The 17287-nt window shown below is 34.9% G+C and overlaps 1 protein-coding gene across 1 annotated transcript; it reads left to right on the top strand.

The window, feature by feature from the left end:
* The first annotated feature begins 3342 nt into the window (after positions 1-3342).
* LOC121429949 (sodium channel and clathrin linker 1-like) lies at positions 3343-17043 on the top strand. The gene is made up of 10 exons (XM_041627215.1): positions 3343-3535; positions 5074-5141; positions 6526-6578; positions 8603-8675; positions 8963-9018; positions 12831-12969; positions 14555-14626; positions 15686-15802; positions 16617-16778; positions 16975-17043. The coding sequence occupies exons 1-10, from the start codon at positions 3499-3501 to the stop codon at positions 17041-17043; spliced, it is 846 nt and encodes a 281-aa protein (XP_041483149.1). The 5' UTR covers positions 3343-3498.
* Positions 17044-17287: the final 244 nt, after the last annotated feature.

The following is a 17287-nucleotide window of genomic DNA, read 5'->3' as shown; positions in this document are numbered from 1 at the left end:
GGGGGATGGGGGGATATATCCCCCCCAATATTTCAAGTGGGGGGGATGGCCTGTATTATCATCCCCCCCAATAATTTAGGGTAGAAAAATTTTAATAATGATGATGAAAAAATGAAAAGTTTGATTATGATGATTATAGTATGCCATCAATCAGTTTGTTTCCCTCGCAATTTGTGTATATTGTTATTAAATAAAAACATTCTTTTTCAGGACTATTAAACAGATGGGTGGAGGTTCAAGATGAAAAAGAATGAAATGTTTATGTATCCCCACCAATAAAAATATTGGGGGGCAAACATATCGTTTTGCCCCCCCCCCCCCCAATAATTCCGCATGTGCAACTAAAAAATAAAATAAGATTGTAATGCTACACTGAAATCAGCAAGGGAGATTGAGATACCAACTCGATTTTGATTTAAAATCGTGCTCAAAATGTCTGCTTTTCAGATTGGAATATAAAAATTTTCAGCTCGCGCTTCGCGCTCGCATCATGTACCAAAAACCCATACTTTTCATGATTATATAGGTGAATATAATGTCCCGTTTTCAATTCTAAACCTCAAAAGAACTTTGATTTTGCAATAATCTTTTGTTGGATATATATCTTTCATTAAAGTGTCCTTTTTTTCCCGATCAAAATATCAAAATTTTCAGCTCGCGCTCGCATCTATTGTTCTTCTAGATACCCATCTTAATCATTGGTACCAAAAATGCTTAGAATATCAAGCTTTCAGGTCAGAATATAAAGAAATTTCAGCTCGCTCTCTAGTGAGATACATGTATCGACCCTCCTCATGAGTTACTACAAACAAACCTAAACAGGTATACATTTTTCCTGTTTTCATGACATACTAAAAGATTTAGCTCGCGCTTCGCGCTCGCATTGTTGGTGAAGGTGAGATATGTGTCTCTTTCTCATGAGTTATATATATATTGTGATCGAGCGCCTTTGGAACGTTGATTCATAATTTTGCCCCCCCCCCCCCATCTGAAAAATGGATCGACGCCCCTGTGTATACATCATGCTCAATAAACAGATCACTATGTACATGGTCCAGTCAATTTTTGTCATTTTTTTCTCGGTATGAGTTTAGAATAGGCTTACTTGTAACACAAACTGAATTTTCACAAAAAATATACAAGTATAGTACACTACAGTAATGAAGGAATTTCCAAGAACACCATGCATATCAACCACTCCCAAATGTCCTAACTTGTTATTTTAGTGGGGGTAATGTTGAAATATCCCCGTCCACAAGAACATTTGTGTCAATCATCCCCCCCAACCAAGAATACCGATCGACACCCATGGTGCACACCAAGACACAAAACGAAGGCTAAAACAACTAGATCTATAAAAAGTCAATAACTTGTTCCTCCGATTACATCTCCATATCATTAATCTGAGAATTCATAGCATAATTATACGAATTCCCCGCCGATTTTGTGACTATTTTGGTGGAAAAACTGTTTATCATGTGAGATTGTTTTCACCATTGAGAATTTGCTTCGATCCTACATGCCAAGCCTGCCACACACAGGCAGGAGGCCAGTTCGTTTGCAATGTATTGGGTTAGCAAGGAATCACCGCAGAACTTGCAAAAGTTTACAGTCAATAGCGATTTAATTGTTGTCCCTGCTTCGTTAGCTGTTGGTTATTTAGTGAAAGTTCGTCACTTTATGATTAACTACATTTTGTTCAATATTCTGAAATACGGGACAAATAGGTGTCCCGGGAAGGGTTTGTCGGGACGCCGGGACACAGGAGCAAAATACGGGACAATCCCGGGAAATACGGGACGTCTGGTCACCCTGGGTCACCGACCTCTGGGGAGACAAGCAAAAAAAAAAAAAAAAAAAAAAAAAAAGGGGGGGGGTTGAACCCCCTAACCCCCCCCCCCTTGCGTACGCGCCTGTTTGTGGTCCTGAACAAAATGCGTGTAACAAATCGAAAGGGACGTGTTAGGACTGATTGCAAGACGATACATATATCAACAATCAAATAATGCGAGGCGCAAAGCGCGAGCTGAAAAATTTGACATTCCAACCTAAATACTGGACATTCTAAGCACTTTTTGTAATCATAAACAGGATAGGTACATACTATACAATTGATGCGAACGCGAAGCGCGTGCGGAAATAAAAATGAGATGATTTCAGACCTGAAAACGGACATCTTAAGCACTTTTCTAATCATGAACAGGATAGGTATTCAATTGATGCGAGCGCAAAGCGCTAATTTGTATAAAGGGAACCATTAGTACACTTGCTTTGGGTATTTCCTTTTTGAGTAGGGCCGCATGACTTTGTCTATAGTATTTTGTTTATAGTTCAATTTCCGTGTAGTTTTAGTTTCATGGGGAAATAGTGACGGTTAGAAATTGCATTTTACGGATGAACATTTGAGCTAAATTTCTACCCTTGGTCGCAAGACTCTATATCATGACCCTTGCCACCACAAGTTACAATACCAAGGGGGTATAAAAAAAAGGGGGGTGAAAAAAGAAAGGAAATAGAAGGAAAGTGTGAAATTTTATATAATATTTGAATACAGGCCTATCCTGTAAAACAAATCTATCACAAAATGATATTTTCATTTTATTAAAGTAAAAGTTTGTCACTAGCTAGAAATTTTGGCCCTATGTGCCCTTGTGCCCCCTGAAAAATATTGGCTGCGCCACTTATATATTAAGTTAGTGGCGCAACTGAAATGTTTCCACCGGGTAACCAATAAGCTATAAAACTTTGTATAGGCCTATAGGAACTACTAGTTATGTATACACTTACAACATTTTTTTTCTTCCTCTTTTTTTATTGTCGTGAGGTATCATCTCTCTTCTTTCTCATTTTTGTTTTATCTTTTCTCCTTCCCTTTTAACTTTTCATCATTTTTCTACACTGATTTTTCATTTTGCCCTTCCCAATTTTTTTTTTCATTTCTTCCTCTCATTTTCTTCTCACCTTAATACTCATTTTCTTTTCTCTCTCATCGTTTCTTCCATTTTCTAATTCGTGGAAGTTCCCTCTGAAACAAATAATTTTGTGTTGGACTGTGCAGTTGTGGTTTTCTTTATTTTCTGTATTATATTTCTTAAATTTCTTTCAGTGAAATGGAAAAATAAATGGACCATATGCAGTTGAATTGATTAATAGTTTATGTATATATTTATGAAATTCATTCATTTTACTGGTAATTTGATGCATGTCATTATTTATGAAGTTATATAATTGCCCGATGCACTGTACAGTTTGAAAACGTCACTGCGTATTATTGTGGAATATCAATAGACTTTACCCAAAATATTTTGGGGGCGGGGCCAGACCACTGACGTCACAATAGCAACTGTCTCGACGTACGCTTTATAGCTTCAAAATGGTGTAGAAGACTTAAAATTATTTTGAAATTAGGCCTAACGTTGGAGGTGAATCTACAATTCTACGTTGTATTTTGAATTCACAGATTGAATTCACTTGATAGATTTGTACAGTGAATGAAAGATGGAAGGCGATGAAACAAGTTTCTTGCGAGATCAAGGTAAGTGTAAAGTGAACACGAACTAACGTCAGTTTGTTTAGCAGCGCACCTAGCGGAAACTGCCAGCTAGTTGCCCCTTTCGATCGGGCGCGACCTCGATTGAGTTCCCGCTAGCCTAGGCTGTGGGAGCACCAATGGCAATATCATTATCAATGACATCTGCGCACCTAAAATTTAAATTTTAAGATTAAACCTGAATTTCTTTCTATTTCAAAAAACTCAGATGATAATGTCAAAATGTGGCATTTCCTGCTTTTTTTTCTATAAAATTAAGTCACTAGTCCATTCACTACCGACACCGTTTATTTCGTCAGAGTCAGAGACAGCGCTGGTGACTAGCTTCTTTCCTAATCCTTAGACCTTACTCCTCTCCCATCCAATGACCCCATAAGATTTAGGTTTATTGCTTATCAGAACCGCAATGCGTTATGGTGGTGGAGCTAGCCAACTTGCTGACTTTTGATAACATTGTAGGTATTGACTATTTGTTAAATTTAAATAAATAGAGAGAAAATTAAGAAATATCTTTTTATAGAGATGGGCAATTCCTACCTCAAGCGAAGTTCGTGAAGGCTCCACTCCACTTCACTACCGCTACACTACACTCCACCTACCCGAACTTCGAGACGGTGTATCAGTTTGGATATTCCGAGTCACAAAGGTGTGAATTTGGGATGGAAATCATGTTTATTGTAAAAATTAAAGAAAAAATATAAGGAGAAAGATAAACAACTTAATATCTTAGTCTTCACCCGTATTTCACTCCATGTCCATCCTCCGGTTATCCTCAAAATTGGTGATTTTGGGCCAGTATCACACGTAATATTATTCACGGCTGATTTCAAAACATCGCATGCGATCGGTGACAGGTCAAACCGATCGCGATTTCAATTTAACAGAAAACTGTTGCTTGTAAAATTTTCTTTTGGATAATCAGAAGGTCATCATTTTACATCATATCAAAAGAAAATTTTAAAATAAGGTCATTTTATGTTGCCTGTGTGTGAATATTTCAGATGTCACTCCGTATTTCGGGTATGGGTTTATGTTTTAAGTTGTAATTAATGAAAAAATGTGTTTTAATGTAATGCAGCATATTGAAGCAAGAACAACCAAGAATCCAATCAATAACTCAACATTGTGATGGCCATTTAAGGTTCACAGAGTTTGAGCAATATGTTTTCTTCTCAAATAAGCATGTCCATTTTATGAATATTCAAAGCTCATTAATTCTGTGTATCAAAACAAAACCTTGTAAAATGAGATGTCACTCTGTGTGGCCTCATGCTTCATTCTGCTTGGCCTCCTTTGAATGTTAGCTCAATGTTGTGAAATGGGATGTCATTCTGCTTGGCTTTTGCATTGCATACACTCACTTTGTACAGTCTCCCACAAGTTTTTTGCTCAATTCTTCCATGGGAAAGCCTTGTTCCTCTTACATGTAACAGGTAGGTAAAATGAGGGATGAATCAGCAACCCTGGAATTTAATTTTATGTATGTATAACTTTGCCATATGCATTTTTCTTTTCCTTTGCAGTCCAGAGACTGAGTGCTGTTCTTCAACGATATCAAGAGAAGTATGGACCTCTGGAAAAGAAGGAAATGGTAATGCTTTGAAAATGTCATTTCTTCTCTGATTTTTATGGCTTAAATGGAATATAACATTTGGACCCTTAATATCCTTTTGATTTGACATGTTTTCTTCTCCATGCTCCCTTTCACCCACTTGTACTCAAACCTCCCCAAACTGTAATTAAAAACTAAAGGAATCAAGCATTATTCCCCAAATAGACCTAATAATGCAAATGACATCATAATCTCATAGCGCCCTCCCTCAGAGGATATAGGAATGCATGTAAATGGAGTTGTCAGAGATGTGCCAGCTGCAGATCACCAATGCATGCAAGGCAATGGCTTTATATTCTCTAAGATGTCTATCAAGGGTAATTGGCATTGTAACGAAGTTAAGGTGAGATTGCTGTATTGAATTGGAATAATTTTATCGAACCTGACTTATTCTTTATTTTGGGGACCTACAATAGATCTACAAAATATGGTATAAAATTGTCAAAACCTTTAAAGGGGAAGTTCACCCTGAAGAAAACTTTGTCATAAAAATAGCAGAAAAAATAGTAAAAAATATTGGTGAAGGTTTGAGGAAAATTTGTTAAAGAGTAAGAAAGTTATTAGAGTTCAAAGTTTTGGATTTGTGATGTCATAAACGAGCAGCTGCCCCATGTGTTATGTAATATGCATGAATTTCAAATTTTGTATGGTTCCTGATGACTTAATTTTGTTTTCTATTCATGATCCGGTGTGAAACCATTTTCAATTTTCTGAGAAAATGACATTTCATTGATTTTTTACCATTCGCTATGTAGGAATGCTGCTGGCATATGAAGTCACAAATCAAATAATTGAAACTAATAACTTTTTAATTATTTGATGAATTTTTCTCAAACCTTTGGCAATATTTTTTATTATTTTTTCTGCTATTTTTACAATAAACTTTTTGTCAGGGTGAACTTCCCCTTTAATGATAATCACTCATATATATATTTTATTTTGACCTTAAATATTGATCTCACTTTTTCTTTACACTGATTACATTTAGAAGTAAAAATGAAAAATGAAATTAAAAATCTACTGTTTATCTAGGCATAAAAACTACAGTTGTACATAAACCTTTGTATGTGTATTCCCTATGTCATGGGGATATTGACAAAGAGAAAAGAAAAAGAAATGAAAGAGGGTTTTCAGTTTAAAACAAAATATGTAGGTACAGAGTTGAAAATTTACATTTTACCAGTTATATTTTTAAGTTGGGCTTTAAAGTACTATTATTATTGTAATCTGTGTAGTGTACTGGATTACTTTGTATTGAAAAGCTGACTTTCACTCTATACAAAGTACAATCACTGCTTTGGCTTTGTTATTGAAGAGTAATGAATTTAATTGTGTTTGTCACCATTCATTTTTTTTTCATCAGGAGAGCCTTTATCATCAGGGTGACCCAGGTGCTCCATGGCTTACAAGTAGAACGTGAGTTCTGTTTCATACAATCATTATAAAGCTATTCACCTGTAGTTGCAACAAACAATTATTTCATTTATTAAAAAAAAAAACTCACTCTGATCTCAATTCACTTCAATTTTGGTTTATTAAATATCAAAGTGAAATATTCAATTAATGTAATGCTGTAGTCTGAAGGCTATTTGTGCAGTGTTTACATCAAAATACATATAAAATTCTATACATTTGTAAGAAAAACAATTGATTGGTTGAGACATTAATAGGTGTAGTTAGATTTTATGTGATAAACCCATCCTGAGATTGGAATTAAAGATTCTGTGTTGCAAACATATACACTGTATGTACTGAACTTAAGCAAATAGGGTCAGAAATATTATTAAGATTTAATTTGCATTATGATATTGTTAATATTATTAAAGGCCACCCCACACCTTACGATTGGTCTGTGACTTGATTTTGGAATAAAACATATTAGAATTTGATGCTTGTGTTGAAAAATGGAATATCTTTCTGTGTAATGCTCGAAATCATCATACAAATACCATAGATGTTCAAATCTGTGACTATCGGTATGCTGTTATCCTTATTAGAATAAAAGTGAATTTAATAACTAGTCGTAATGACGTCATAGCAGTCATACGATTTTAAACTAATTTGGCCTTTACTCCAAATTAAAGGCTTGCAATCATCCAAAATTGTAATATTAGTCTTCTTTCAGTCAATGTGAACCTCAAATTAAAAATATTTTTCATTCACTTTTTCAGAAAATGAGCGAAATATGATTTGTTCAAAAAATCGGTTCGTGGACCAGTTGTAAGATTTGCGATGGCCTTTAGAAAACAAATGTCATGCATTGGTTCTCAGTACATGAGTCCAAGAGATTTAGAACTTAGGTATTGCAACAGAATTAGTCATAGCTATAATAACGGTTATTTATATACGCTATACACAAAAAGTATCACAGCGCTTACAATTGTCAGAAATAAAATCTTAAAGAGAAATGCCAGTAGTTGCAGTAAACACTGATTTCATGAGAAAGTCTGTAAAACCAGGCTTAATTATCAGTATATCATCGAGGATCTAGATCTGGTAAAGTTACATAAACTGAACTTTGTGAAATCTTGAAATCTACGCTGAAAAATGTTCACACTGAAGATCATTGAAGTCATTTTGAGATCGTTACCAATACTGGAATTTATCTTTAAGTAACAAAAAAGTATAGAATTTTATACATTAAATTGCATCAACTATTGGTGTTCTCAACTGCGCCAGATGAGGCCTGGTGGCCTCTTGCTTGCTGCTTCGTTCACCAACAATTTAAGGGACAAGCCCGGTCAGCACATCATTCACAGAAGCTCTAGTATAGCACTTGAGGCCCCAGATACAATAACGGGTTAGCCAAGTCAAACCAAAACAGTGATAGCAAAAATCATCAAAACAAATACATATTAAATAAATGAAAATAGAAAACTAGATATTTGGAAAAAGATATGACTTGAGTTGTCGTTTGAAAGATGATATGGTCGGTGTTGTTCGGATGGCAGAGGGGAGTGTATCCAAAGTCTAGATCCAGCTTTACGAAAACATTTTTCTGCTGTGGAGAGGTTTGTTCTCGGAATAACAAGTTTGGTGGTATTATTCTGGGATAGTTCAAAAAAAACTTTTGATTGGTTATTAAAGTAACAAATGGTAATTGTTGGATCATAATGATTTGTCAGATGAATTATTCAATAAGTAACTTCTTGAAATGCTTCCCTTGAGGTATGCTCATTGTAGCTTTCTTTCTTATAAAATTGCAATTTTGATGTTAAGTCAGTAAATTTATCCAATAAAACACATTTTAATGTTACATCCCTCATGTCATAACCATTTTAGGGCACACATATAATTATAATCTTCTAATGGGTAGAATAGTGATAATGACAAGCATTTTGGGGGGATTTACTGATAGTAAAGAGAGGCTTTTCTGGCTTTATGAAAAACAAGAAAATACAATTCTAACTAAGATTTGTATGACTTCTTTTTCTGATTAGAATGCTGTCTCCATTGATTGCAGAGTACGACAGGCAAATAACGGAACTGTCTCAGCAAATTGGCGTATATAAGGTAACGTATGCATGTAACTGGCTTTAGATAATTATAAGATAAGTTACAGAGACCACCTTTATTTAAAAAAAAATCAATACTAATGATAGTAATTTGTACATAATTACATTTTGAATTGAACGATTTCAGTAAAAGGATTCTCAATCAGACATTACATTAATTAAAGATGGTGATGTGTGATTTTTGTGTATCAATACGGTAGGGGATTTAGAATAAAAGTCAAATATAGCAAAGATATACATGAATGTGATGCATAGTGCTTTATGAATGTGTATTTTTTGTTGCAGGTTGAGATGAGAGACCTACAGACCAAAGTAGACAAACTAGTCAGGGAAAATAGCAGGTAATATTATGACCATGACAATAACAATAGTAAATTCTTATATTTGTCAGATATGACACTCCTGATTTAATTAAGTGTGTCTTAGAATTACAGTTAGATCTCAGTAGCTGTGGTATATAATGCATCACTGCATTGGTCAGATCATGCACACATGACACACACTACCCTATATCTATCAATCAGATGACGCGTTAAAGGACACCCCAACAAAAAGTTAATTTGAATGAAAAGAAAAAAAATCCAACAAGCATAACACTGAAAATTTCATCAAAATCGGATGTAAACGGATGTAAAATAAGAAACTTATGACATTTAAAGTTTTGCTTAATTTCACATAATAGTTATATGCACATCCCGGTCGGTATGCAAATGAGGGACGTAATGACATCACTCACTTACTTTTTCTTTAGTATTTTATTATATTGCATATGAAATATTCTAATTTTCTCTTTACTGTCTTGTGAAACAAAGTTTTATTTCTACCTGAACATGAGGAATTACCAATTGTTTATAGCATTATATGGTTCAGTCAAGGTCATTGGTCCTTATTGTCAAATTTGTAAAAATTGAAAAATTATATAATTCAAACAATAAAAAACCAAAAAAATCATGAGTGAGGGACATCATCAAGTCTCTCATTTGCATGTGTCTACAATGTGTGATAATTATTTTGGGAAGAATAAGCGAAACTTTAAAAATGCCATAACTTTCTTGTTTTACTTCCAATTTTGATGAAATTTTCAGCATTATGCTAGTCTGATTTTTCTCTGTTGATTCAAATCAACATTTTTCTGAAGTGGACGTGACTTTTAGATAACATCTGTGAATTGGCATTTAAGCACGACTCTAAAGTCACATTAAATTCTTTGTGAAACACCCCCTGGTCCTTCATAACTAGTTGTAATTGACTGTAAGTATGAATTCTAAGATTTGTGGTCAGTTTTATTACATACCCAATTCAAACTCATGAGTAAATACAAGACTTACAATACATACGAATGCCTGCAATTGACTTGCTGAAGAATTGTCCAACAGAAGGGCAATTGCTTTGTTTTCTGAATTCTGGTATAACTTAACGTTAGACAATGGTCTGACTATACTAAAATTATGGGAAGACAAAAAGGTCTATTTTTTTTGTCTCACCTGCATAGCAGAGTGAGACTATAGGCGCCGCTTTTCCGACGGCGGCGGCGGCGTCAACACCAAATCTTAACCTGAGGTGACAGCATAACTTAGAAAGTATATGGACCTAGTTCATGAAACTGGGCCATAAGGTTAATCAAGTATTACTGAATATCCTGCTTCAGTTTCAGGTCACAGGACCAAGGTCATTTAGGGTCAATGAACTTTGGCCAAATTGGGGGTATTTGTTGAATTACCATCATAACTTTGAAGGTTTATTGATCTAGTTCATAAAACTTGGACATAAGAGTAATCAAGTATCACTGAACATCCTGTGCAAGTCTCAGGTCACATGACCAAGGTCAAAGGTCAATGAACTGGCCATAATTGAGTATCTTTTGAATTACCATTATATCTTAGAAAGTTTATGGATCTGATTCATGAAATTTGGAGTAATCAAGTATCACGGAACATCCTGTGTGAGTTGTAGGTCACATGATCAAGGTCAAAGGTCATGTAAGGTCAATGAACTTCTGCTATTTTAGAGGTAATTATTAGATTGCTGTCATAACTTTCAAAGTTTATAGATATAGTGTATAAAATGTGGATATAGGGGTAACCAAGTATCACTGACAAGCTTTGGGTCACATGATCAAGGTCAGATGTCAATTAATGTAGTATTGTATCATTATATAAATGGTGTTTTTTGTGAATAATTATTTTATAGTAGTTTTTGTCTCACCTGCGAAGCAAAGTGAGACTATAGGCGCTGCTTTTCCGACGGCGGCGGCGTCAACATCAAATCTTAACCTGAGGTTAAGTTTTTGAAATGACGTCATAACTTAGAAAGTATATGGACCTGGTTAATAAAACTTGGCAATAAGATTAATCAAGTATTACTGAACATCCTATTAGAGTTTCATGTCACATGACCAAGGTCAAAGGTCATTTAGGGTCAATGAACTTAGACCATGTTGGAGGAATCAACATCGAAATCTTAACCTGAGGTTAAGTTTTTGAAATGTCATCATAACTTAGAAAATATATGGACCTAGTTCATGAAACTTGGACATAAGGTTAATCAAGTATCACTGAACATCCTACATGAGTTTCACGTCACATGACCAAGGTCAAAGGTCATTTAGGGTCAATGAACTTAGACCATGTTGGAGGAATCAACATCGAAATCTTAACCTGAGGTTAAGTTTTTTAAATGACGTCATAACTTAGAAAGTATATGGACCTGGTTAATAAAACTTGGCAATAAGATTAATCAAGTATTACTGAACATCCTATTAGAGTTTCATGTCACATGACCAAGGTCAAAGGTCATTTAGGGTCAATGAACTTAGACCATGTTGGAGGAATCAACATCAAAATCTTAACCTGAGGTTAAGTTTTTGAAATGTCATCATAACTTAAAATATATGGACCTAGTTCATGAAACTTGGACATAAGGTTAATCAAGTATCACTGAACATCCTACATGAGTTTCACGTCACATGACCAAGGTCAAAGGTCATTTAGGGTCAATGAACTTAGACCATGTTGGAGGAATCAACATCGAAATCTTAACCTGAGGTTAAGTTTTTGAAATGTCATCATAACTTAGAAAATATATGGACCTAGTTCATGAAACTCGGACATAAGGTTAATCAAGTATCACTGAACATCCTGCATGAGTTTCACGTCACATGACCAAGGTCAAAGGTCATTTAGGGTCAATGAACTTTGACCGAATTGGGGATATCTGTTGAATTCCCATCATAACTTTGAAAGTTTATGGATCTGATTCATGAAACTTGGACATAATAGTAATCAAGCATCACTGAAAATTTTGTGCAAGTTTGAGGTCTCATGATTAAGGTCAAAGGTCATTTAGGGTCAATGAACTTTGGCCGAATCGGGGGTATCTGTTGAATTACCATCATAACTTTGAAAGTTTATTGGTCTAGTTCATTAAACTTGTACATAAGAGTAATCAAGTATCACTGAACATCCTGTTCGAGTTTCAGGTCACATGATCAAGGTCAAAGGTCATGTAAGGTCAATGAACTTTGGCCACGTTGGGGTTTTTTGTTGAATAACCATCATATCTCTGTAAGTTTATTGGTCTAGTTCATAAAAAGTGGACATAAGAGTAACCATGTATCACTGAACATCTTGTGCGAGTTAGAGTAGTATTCAAAGTCAGCACTGCTGCTATATTGAACCGCGTGATGCAGGTGAGACGGCCAGAGGCATTCCACTTGTTAAAGTCAGCACTGCTGCTATATTGAATCACGTGATGCAGGTGAGACAGCCAGAGGCATTCCACTTGTTTGTTTTTTTTTTTGCTTTGTATGTTTACAAGTATTATGTTACTCTGCTCTTTTTATCATGCTTTAATGGCGAAGAAAACCTATTTAAGTTTGGATTCACAGAGAGTTCTGAATAATATCAGTACCAAATGAATGATGGATTGAACCTATATTGTTAAATATTTAGGTCAAAATTGGCTATCCATACTTAAACCTCAGCTTAGCCCAGAGTAAACATTAAACTTGAGTTCAGAGTATGGCCCATTACTAGGTATGATCTGAGGATGTCAGGCAATAATATATTAACAATTGAAATTGTCTCTTCTGTAACCTAATAGTCTGAGTGTCTTTAGTCATTGTCATTGATTGCTGGTCTTTGTCTTTGTTTAGATTACATCAAGAATTAAAATCTGTGGTGGAGGGACAGCTAGAAACAATTCAGTCAGGCTTGAGAGGAGACCACAGTGAAGAGGTTGCTGAGAAAGAACTTGTTGATAATTTGAGGAAACAGATTGAGCTCTTAGAAAAGGTATAAAATTAATTAATCCTATAGTGACAGTATGCTTATTTCATGGAACAACCTTTCAAACTCACATCAAACAACTGATACATAAAGTTTAAACTACTCTTTAAACACATCTGTTTTATGTAAATGTGGTTAATTCAACAAAGAAAAGTATGTAAAACATTTTTATGTCCTTTTCAGCTTTGAATCACTTTAGAGACATTCTGACATTTGTGAATACTATTTATTACCATTATTATTTCTAACTTGGTAAATTACAGGGTTTTTTAATATCACCGAGGAAGATGTCTATTGACAACTGGAAAAAGAACGATACAATATTAGCATTTTCTTAAGTTATTTTCTCTGCAAATATTTATTTCTTAAATTGCACGAAAGTAAATGTATGAATGCCTTTACCCTATCTTAACTGGGCTATTTCAGACCAGTGTATATTGGGGGGAGTCAATTTGACCCCCCCCCCCAGATCTCGGACGCTGATCGCGTGATTGCTGCAAAAATTTACATGCGCGTAGAGCCAGATGTAAACTACAAGACTGTATGGTAAAATTTTAAAAAAATTAATTCTTTATATTGTTGATTAATTAATTATGCAAATATGCGTATCAAATTTGCCCTAAATTTTGTTTTTTTGTGTATGTTTTTGCCTTTAACTCAATTTATATAGTTGGTAGAATGCTAATTTTTGGTTAGAGTATCAATTATTACATTTCTAACAAATATCTATACAAAATTGCAAAAATATAATTAATTTCTTATGAACTTTATTGTTTTTTAAATTCTTATGTATTTCTTTGTTTTTTCAAACCTTTGTTTTTTATTGTTTTTTTCAATTAACTATGTCGGGGACCTTTCTGCAATCATAAATAGCATAAAATAAATCCATTTAAACCAACAAAATTAAAAATGATCATACATCTATGATTTTTGGTTGAAAAACACAATTTGCATTGACTTTGTACGCGGAATCACGTTTTTGAGCAATTTCGGGTCTGACATGCGCTTACAAAATGTTGCGTAATTTCGGAACCGCGTCCCCAGGCGTCGCAATTTTGGTTTTAAATGATGCGCAAAAATTGAAAGTAAAAAGTCAGTGAGTGGCGCCATCAAAAACTTTGCGCGACTGCATAGTGATGAAATTTGTTGAGGGGGAGTCAAATTGACCCCCCCCCTCGCCAGTTTAATAAGGGTTAATCCTCTATTTTGTGCCTTTTTATGTATTATAAGTCCTTTTTGAAATATTTAAAAGATTTGTTGGATTTGATCGCATCTTCATTTATATGAGAGTGCATCATAATCTAGTCATTCTGACTTTCGTCTCTCAATCTAAGGGACATGGGTTCGTATTCCATCCATTTAGTCTTCTTAAGAAATTTACCCACATTGTGCTGCACTCAACCCAGGTGAGGTAAATGGGGAGCCAGCAAGATTAATTCTTTGAATTCACAGCAGTAGCTAAAGCAGGGGTAATAATATTAGTATGCCTTGGAATAGATTATTTCTAATTAGATAGCTATATAAATGCATATTATTATTATTGCTATGAAATCAAAGCCTTGAGTGACTCTGATTCATTTATCTCTCACAGGAAAGAGAAACAGCTAATGAGATGTGGCAAGAAACAGTACATGAATTAGACAGACTTGCTGCAGAACATAGGGTAAGCCAAGCTATTCATTATTTGATTAGTTAATTCTCCACATCATGTCCTCTTTTCAGTCATAGCTTTCATGCTTTACTAGAGAAAAAAAAGGAGAAAATATATATCATTTAGTTGATTAAATAAAGTATGCTCTTGAAAGGCATAACATAAATATGAAAGAATTTATTTCTTACGAGTAGTAGTAGTTGAATATGATGGCACTCATCATTCTCTCAAGATTATACCCGCCAGTCACCTCCGCTGTATTTATTCGTAGAGGGCAGTATTTGTCTAGTTGGTCCATGACCATCTCACTTCATTAACCCATGCAGTACAGGCAACCCAATAGGTTCAACCCTAACTTATGACAGATGCTTTGTAATCTAGCCTGCTGGCATGTATAGCAGGTCGCACAAGTGGGTTGACTATTACAGAACCCAATAGAAGTGATTGTCTCAGAGCCAGGCAAAAGTTTTTAGTGCCAATTAAAAGATGATGTCATTCAACAATTGTGTGAGTCTGCACAGTGTATTAAAGAAAACCTGTGCATTTTTTTATAGCAGGTCCCATCAATCCGTTTTGCATGAAACTTATCTGAAAAAACAAAATTGGGAAGATTTGTAAAGTTTACAGACGTACAGACATTGCTTTTTTTGGGCTGATAGGAAAGGCTAAATGAAAATCTTTTATTGATTTTTTTTATTTATTCATGAAAGCAAGTTTCATGAAATTGAACCCTGTTTCAAGGTATTTTCATGTATGGTTCAAAGGAGGTGCTGTGGTCAGTGGTCTAAGGCACCTGAAAGTTTGTGGATTGATACCTTGCCATGGCACCTATGCTTGTGAGCAAGGCTTGCATGCACTTTGTTTAAATTATGGATTACAAAATTGGAGCAATATTTTCTTTCATAGAAAATTTCTGTAAGAATAATACTGTGTGGGTTATATGTTATATTCAAGTAGTATAAAATGGAATGTGGTATTCAACAAAGCATTGTAATAAAAATCTCTGTTTGATATACATGTAATACAGTAATTGTATTCTTGCTAAAACTAAAGAATTGTGATTTTCTTCAGGATATGTTAGGAAACTCCAAAGCCCAAGTGTCTACTCACCATGCGATAGAAGCTAAAGGAGTTGCTCTTATGAGAGATAATCAACTGCTCAGGGATAATAATTACAAACTAGAAACTGTAAGTTATACCGTATTCTGTCTTTTAATGCTTTTATAGCCTGCTTCTTCAACTACAAGAAATACCCCAAAACAATTAATTCATCTCTTTGTTTTTTGTTGAGTACTTCAAAATTTACCGGTATATTGTACTGGTACACTTTCTGTCATTTATTTTGGTAATATGCAGAGAAATTATGAAAGATCAAATTAAACTTTGATGAATCTGCTTGGCAAAATATTTGTAAAAATTTGCTAACAAGGTAATATGACACTTTTTCTTTTAGCAATTAGCATCCATGATCAGCAGTTAAAATGGTGAAGTTATGATAGGAAATATAACAAATAATTGAAATAACTACATTTGAGCCATGTAAAAATATATGCCTTTCCAAAATACTTTGGCTTGTGAGTTAATGTTAAGATTTTCACCTTAGTAATTGCTGCCATTGACAATCCAGTACTGAAAATATCAATAGGCTTAACCAAGTTAACATATGCCTGACCTGGGCCCCGCCTTACAAAGAGTTACGATCGTAACTCTATGGAAATCCATCAGTGTCATATTTTTTTTAACAGGAAATGTGCAAAATGTCCTTTGTAAACAAAGGAGAACACACCGAACTGACAAGAAATCAATAAATTTGTGGATATACATTCATATCTAGAAAAAATTTTGAGCAAACATGTATTTTATATGTTGGCTTTGCTGGCTTTCCATAGTTGCGATTGATCGGATCAATCGCAAGTCTTTGTAAGACTGGCCTCAGATGTCCTCCTTAAATTGCTTTCACCAATGTCTTTGGTTATTGGGTTGGATTATGTTTATTTGGTAGGCAAACAGGCATCTCCAGGATGTTGTTACTGCACAGGGCCAGGAGATCGAAGGTATGAGAGATCAACTGAGAACAGCTAAGGGTGATCTTAAGACAACAGCTATCCAACTCAAAGATTTCACTTCGATGAAAGAGACATTGGAACAGCAGTGTCGGGTAAAGGTAAGAACCTTCTTAAAACAGGGATGCCAGTTTTCAGGCAAAAGCCTGAATTCAGGCTCTGGCAATTTATTTTCAGGCCAAAGCTTTAGCATTTTTGTCTACAAAATATTGTATTCTATGTGATTTTCAGGCCCTCTGATCAATTCCAACTGGCATCCCTATTAAAACCATGAATGCTCTTGAAGACATCAAACAGCAATGTCGGGGCAAAGGTGACAACCTTCTTAAAACCATGAATGCTCTTGAAGACATGGTCAGTAGATGAACGATATGAGGGGAAAGTTTTTAACAGTTAGGGGTGAACTGAGCTATGAAACTCAAAGATTTCACTTCCATTAGAGAGATGTTAGAGCAGCAATGTTGGGCAAAGGTAAGAACCATCTTAAAATCATGAAGACATAGTACATGCACAGGGTCGATAGATGTAAGGTATGATGAGGGAAAGCTGAGAACAGTTAAAGGTGATCTGAGGTGTCTAACTCAAAGATTTTCACTTCCTTGAAAGAGAA

The sequence above is a fragment of the Lytechinus variegatus genome, chromosome 1 (genome assembly GCF_018143015.1).
Source record: "Lytechinus variegatus isolate NC3 chromosome 1, Lvar_3.0, whole genome shotgun sequence".
Lineage (NCBI taxonomy): Eukaryota > Metazoa > Echinodermata > Echinoidea > Temnopleuroida > Toxopneustidae > Lytechinus > Lytechinus variegatus.
This window is presented reverse-complemented; position numbering and strand designations above follow the sequence as displayed.

What these genes read in the sequence shown, in the direction of transcription:
- LOC121429949 (XM_041627215.1), top strand. Translation starts at nt 3,499, where the DNA reads ATGGAAGGCGATGAAACAAGTTTCTTGCGAGATCAAG. An exon ending in AAGTTTCTTGCGAGATCAAG is followed by an intron (nt 3,536 to 5,073) that starts GTAAGTGTAAAG and finishes TTTCCTTTGCAG; the next exon opens with TCCAGAGACTGAGTGCTGTT. An exon ending in CTAGTCAGGGAAAATAGCAG is followed by an intron (nt 9,019 to 12,830) that starts GTAATATTATGA and finishes GTCTTTGTTTAG; the next exon opens with ATTACATCAAGAATTAAAAT.